Source organism: Pistacia vera, unplaced genomic scaffold (genome assembly GCF_008641045.1).
Source record: "Pistacia vera cultivar Batoury unplaced genomic scaffold, PisVer_v2 Contig190, whole genome shotgun sequence".
NCBI classification, from domain to species: domain Eukaryota; kingdom Viridiplantae; phylum Streptophyta; class Magnoliopsida; order Sapindales; family Anacardiaceae; genus Pistacia; species Pistacia vera.
The window spans coordinates 2,366,299-2,372,766 of record NW_022195991.1 but is presented as its reverse complement, the minus strand read 5'-3'; the positions used below and the strand labels follow the sequence as shown (position 1 = coordinate 2,372,766).

General features: G+C 36.4%; 1 protein-coding gene across 1 annotated transcript; it reads left to right on the top strand.

Annotated features, from left to right (window-relative positions):
- The first annotated feature begins 394 nt into the window (after positions 1-394).
- Positions 395-2,956, top strand: LOC116127357 (receptor-like protein kinase ANXUR1). The gene has a single exon (XM_031413002.1). The coding sequence runs from the start codon at positions 395-397 to the stop codon at positions 2,954-2,956; it is 2,562 nt and encodes an 853-aa protein (XP_031268862.1).
- Positions 2,957-6,468: the final 3,512 nt, after the last annotated feature.

Here is a 6,468-nt window from a genome sequence, read left to right as displayed (position 1 = left end):
GACCAACCCCAAAAATGGAAACCAAATACAAAGGAGAAAACAAAGAATAATGCAATTTGCAAAAAGAAAAATAAAAACTTTACCTTTTCTTGCCTGGTTTTTACCTGTAATCCAGGCAAAGTCGGTTAAATGTTGAGTTACTATGGTTTGATTTTTGATGGTTTAGGGTAAACACGTACGAGCAGCAAAAGAATAGAAAAGGAAAAATAAAAAAAAAGAAAAAAAAGAAAAGAAAACCAGGTAACAAAAATCATAGTTTTCTGGCGTACAGGAGGACTTTCTGATTTCTTTTCTCTTTCTCTTTTCCTGAAGAAGCCTGTTTTTGTGTTTTCCTGTACGCCGATAGCGTGCCCATTTTCTTCAGTTTTTTCTTTTTTTTCTTTTTTAATGAGCCATGTTCACCAATACCCTTTTTGTATCCTATCTTGTTTGTTTAATTGTTGTTTTCTTCAATCCCATTGATGTTGTTTTGAGTGGTGATGAATCAATTCTTTTGAGCTGTGGCTCAAAAGATGGTGGCACGGATTCGGACGGGCGAAAATGGGAATCAGATGCGAAATATACTTCTAGTGAATCTAAAATGACCAAAGCTACAAACCAGGATTCTTCATTACCTTCTACAATTCCATACATGACTGCCAGAGTTTTTACAAAAGAAGGGACCTATAATTTATCCGTTAAAAAATACCAGCGGTATTGGCTTAGATTTTATTTCTATCCTGCAACTTATCCGGACCTGAATATCACCAACTCTTATTTCTCTTTGGATGCAAATGGTATTACCCTTTTGAATAATTTTAGTGCTTCAATCACTGCTCAAGCCGCCGGACAAGCTTTCTTTTTTGAGGAGTATTCTCTGGCTCCAATGGATTCTGATAATCTGGAACTCACATTTAAGCCTTCGGATAAGTATCCTGGAAGTTTCGCTTTTATCAATGGTATAGAGTTTGTTCCGATTCCGGATTTGTTTGATAAAGCTCCGTTGGTTGGATTCAGTGACCAAACTATGGAGATGCAGAGTTCGAATATGCAGACGATGTTTAGATTGAATGTTGCCGGTCAGTATATTCCTCCAAAGGCTGACTCTGATGGTCTAATGAGGACTTGGTATAATGATCAGACTTATATATGGGGAGCTGGAATTGGGGCCAATATAGAGGCTGACGATAATACTACAATTAACTACAAAGATTTGCCATCCTATGTAGCGCCTCCTGATGTTTACATGACTGCAAGATCAATGGGACCTGACGCTCATGTTAATTTGGATTACAATCTCACTTGGATTTTCGACATTGATGGCAATTTCACATACCTTGTGAGGTTACATTTCTGTGAGTTCGTAATGGATAGTGTTAATCAGAGAGTGTTCAATATTTACATCAACAATCAATCTGCCCAGGTATATCCAGATGCAGCTGATGTAATTGCCTGGACAAAAGAGAAAAATGTACCGACATACAGAGATTACGTGATAGTTATTGATGATAAGCCGGGTGATAAAGAGCTTCGAGTAGCAATGTCACCATCACCTGAATCAAAGCCTCAATATTATGATTCAATTCTTAATGGATTAGAGGTATTCAAGATAGAAGGTGGGAAGAACTTGGCAGGTCCTAATCCTAAGATTGAAGCACCGCCACCCAATGCTGGAAGTAACTCAAAGTCTTCTCAGAATAAAGATCATAAAACTAACATGAATGTGATTGGAGGAGCTGCTGGAGGGGCTGCTGCATTTGGCCTATTGGCTGCATTGTGCATTGTTGTTTACCAAAGGAAGAAGAGAGTCCCTGGCTCGGAGTCACATACTTCAAGCTGGCTGCCTATTTATGGGCACTCTCATACAGGAAGCAAATCAACAATATCCGGAAAGAGTAATGCTAGTAGTCACATTTCAGCGATGGCTCAGGGTCTTTGCCGCCGCTTCTCTCTCCCAGAGATTAAACACGCCACCAAGAATTTTGATGATTCTTATGTCATTGGTGTTGGAGGTTTCGGAAAGGTGTATAAAGGTGTTCTTGACGATAAAATAAAAGTGGCTATTAAGAGATCAAACCCATCTTCAGAACAAGGAGTTAATGAGTTTTGCACTGAAATTGAGATGCTTTCAAAGCTAAGACACAAGCATTTGGTATCTCTGATTGGATTCTGTGAGGAGGATAATGAGATGTGTTTGGTTTATGACTACATGGCACTTGGAACTCTGAGGGAACATCTCTATAACACGAAAAAGCCGACTCTTTCATGGAAGCAAAGGTTGGAGATTTGCATTGGAGCAGCCAGAGGTCTTCACTACCTCCACACAGGAGCAAAATACACCATCATTCACAGAGATGTCAAGACAACAAATATTCTTTTGGATGAGAATTGGGTTGCCAAGGTTTCAGATTTTGGCCTGTCGAAAACTGGTCCTAACATGGAAAATGGCCATGTTAGTACAGTAGTAAAGGGCAGTTTTGGTTACTTGGATCCTGAATATTTCCGGAGACAACAATTGACAGAAAAATCTGATATCTACTCTTTCGGAGTAGTCCTTTTCGAGGTATTGTGTGCAAGGCCTGCTCTTAATCCTAGCCTTCCGAAAGAACAAGTCAGTCTGGCAGATTGGGCTCTACATTGTAAAAAAAAGGGGGTCCTGGAGGACATCATTGATCCTGATCTAAAGGGGAAAATCAGCCAGGAATGCTTAAACAAATTCGTCGATACAGCTGAGAAGTGTTTGTCTGAAGTTGGATACGAGCGTCCCTCTATGGGAGATGTGTTGTGGAATCTTGAGTTTGCACTCCAATTAGTGGAAAGCCCTGATGGTGCATCAACTAGCGATAGAAGTTATGGTTCTGAGGAGGCTCTATTAAACAGAAACAATCGGAGTGTTGGGAGTGAGCGCGAAACTAATGAAGGATCTGAAGGCAGTAGTGTCATCTTCTCACAGATAGTAAATCCAACAGGGCGATGATAATGTTTTTATTATTGCTGATTGCTTTGCCATTCAGATGAACATGAATGATTATGGAGGATCAAGGCCATGGAACTCTAGATCTCTAGCGTTTTCAATCAGTTAAAATTCTTTCTGTTCTAAGAAAGGGTAATGCTTTTAATGTTTTTATTGTTCCTTTTTTTTTTTTTTTTTTTTGTCTAGTATAAATCTATAGCGACTTCTGTATGTTCTGTAACAGGAGTTCAGAAAGAGAATCAAGTTTAAGTCCACCTGCCTTTATATGCCTTTTAAGATATATTGCCAGTATCTTTATATGCTATATCAATGTATATGTATGTGCACAGAAAGAACTTGGAGAACTTTTTTGTTAAGTATGATTGAATTTTTGAGAATATACATTTCTTTGCGATTTCATTGTTCGATTACATGCTCAGATAATCGATCCTGTAATTGTATTCTGACTAAAATTCTGAATCAGTTATAGAGTAGATTTCCAATGTCCCTGAATTCAAATGGGTATGAATCCACGATGGCAATGGAATTACTATAACTTAATTTCAGATTTCCTGCAACAAATTCTTCTTTGTCCTTCCTGGTTTCAATTATCAATATTCAAGATGTGCTTCACCCTGTAAGTTAATGAAAGCTACTGCGTGAGCATGGTTTGGTCAGCTCAAAATCATGCAGCTAAAAACTTCTAGTTCAGAAGATTCAACATCTGACATTTGTCTCTTCGAAGACATCCGATAAAATTGGAACATCTGACATTGATCAAGTGTGAACTATCTTGGTAGCAATAAGAACCCTTATATGAGCTTTTACTTAAACAAATAAAGACTTGTAATTGATAGTTATAAATAGGAATATAATAGACAAATACATCGTAACCATAAATAAGTAAATATACTCATTGTGTTATGAGATCCTTAAAAATTCAGGGAATTTCTAATCATGAGAGGATTTTGATTCCTTTGGTAAAATGAAAAGCCACAGCAAACAGAAATTTGCCCCATGAAGTAAATCTAATTAATTGGTTCCACCTGTTGAGATATTGTGGCTCGTTTTTCTATTTGTTCCTAATTCTTATGTAAAACTATGTGTCTAAGAAAATTATTTAATAAAGAATACAATTGTAAATAAGAATAGAACTTAGGAGTCTTATTAGGAATTGAAATAAGAATCCTATTAGAAATAAAATATCTCATATACTAGCTAACCAATTCAAGGTTATGAGAGAATGTGAGAATACAGGGTATTTGATGTAAATGTTATTAAACACCATGGAGAGAGTGTCTTAGAAACTAGGATTGTTTCCACTTTGTTAATTGTGCCAGGTTTATGGTGTTGTGTACTCTTTGTTGAAATATTGACTTATTAGCAATCCATAAGGAATAGGAATTTAGCAAACCCACTCCTAGTGAAATAAGAATGGGATAATTTGTAATCCTACATCAAATAGGAATGTAAATGGGATTAGGATTTTGGGCCTATATAAAGGAGGCCAAGTTCTATTGTTGTTCATCCCAAAAATCAGTTTCTCTTATACTCCTATTGTAAAGGGTTCTTACCCTATAGTTTATAGTTTTTTCTATATTCCCTTTGTTTTGGGTATTTGTAGTAGCCCAAAAGGTTGTAATATTCTTTAAGAATAGTGAAGTTTTTCTACAGCGCCCGAGGACGTAGGTAATAATAACGAACCTCGTTAAATTCTTGTTGTTCTTTATTTTTGCATTCATTGTGGCAATTTTTTTCTTCTCTAGTAGTGTTATTGTTATATTTCAATAGCTAGCATTAGAGTTTGTGTTTCTGCTACACAACAAGTGGTATCAAAGCCAAGGTTTAGGACAGTCAGTAGCTATTTATATGGTTATATGCATGTCTAGGAAAATTTTGTCAACAAGACAATAAGTGTCTAAAGAGGCTAGGTTTTAAGTGGGACCGTTTGTGACCCCTCCAATTTCCTGAGAATTTTTCTGGTGCAAATTGAATCATTTTAAGCACTTACTATTATATGGGATATTGTTAATTTTTTTTGTTAGCTATTGAATATAGTAATTTGTGGAGCTTGGTTATTGTGGAAGTTTGTCTACCAAGTCAATTGAGCAAGACACAAATGGCATCATCGTCTACATCAGCAAAAACAATGATAGTTACAAATGCAAAAATTGAAATTGAAAAAAGTGATGATCAAAATAACTTTGGCCTAGGCAGTGTGAGGTAATGGATAGCTTCTGTCAACAAGACTAGACATAGTTCTAGAGGAGAAAAAACCAGAAAATATCGATGAGAAAGACTGGGTGAGGTTGAATGTAAAAGCTTGTGGAATGATTTGCTCATATCTTTGTAGAGAGCAGAAGTATCCATTCATGAAAGAGAAGTGTGCCAATAAGTTATAGAAAGCGTTGGAAAACAAATAAATGAAGAAAAGTGATGAGAATCGACTCTATTTGATAAAAAGTTTGTTTCATCTTCAGTTGCAACCAGGTGCAAGTATCAGTAGCCACATTGATGCATTTAACAAACTGATTGCTTATTTGTTAAATTTGGATGAAACATTCAAAGATGAACATAAAGCCATAAAGCTGATTGGTTCTCTTCCGAATGAGTTGGATCATCTTAGTATTACACTTCTTCATGGGAAAGAAAATCTATCATTTGAAGAAGTTTGCTCTACCTTGTCTAATCATGAAATTTGGAAGAAAGATCATAAGGAGAATAAAAATGAGTTATCAAAGGTACTTATAGCAATAGGGCGTAGTTAGAGTCATAAAAAGGAGAAAACGAGAAGATCTTATTCGAAGGGAAAGCTCAACAGGGATCAATGTGCCTTTTGTCATGAGAAGAGGCATTAGAAGAGAGATTGTCTGAAGTTGCAAAAGAAAGAGGGGAAATCTATTTCTGATGCATATGTTGCTGAGCTTGAAGAATATGAGTCAGATTTTTCTCTAGTTAGCCTATTGTCCACATCTGGGTCAAATAAGTGGATTATGGATTCAGGTTGTACCTATCATATATGTCCTAACCAAGAGTGGTTTTTTAATTTTGAAGAACATGATGGGATTGTTTATATGGGCAATGTTGATGCTTGCCAAACAACTAGGATAGGTTCAATTCATTTGAAGAATCATGATGGCTCAACTAAAATTCTGGAAGATGTTTGATAGGTACCAAAGTTGAAGAAGAATCTCATCTCTTTGGGAGCCTAGGAATATAAAGGTTGCATGGTGAATATGCGAGATGGAATTCTAAAGGTTTCTTCAAGCGCTCTTGTGGTAATGAAAGGTACAAAGAGAAACAACTTGTATTATTATAATGGTAATAGGGTTATTGGAACAACAACTACAGTCACATAGAAGGATGCAAATTCAAAAATGCTCAGGCTATGGCATATGCATTTGGGGCATGTGAGTGAAAAAGCCTTACTTAGTTTGGTGAATCAATGATTATTGAAAGGTGCAAAGACTTGTGAGCACTGTGTTATGGGAAAACAAAAAAGAGTGAAGTTCGGCATCGCAATCCATAATACTAAA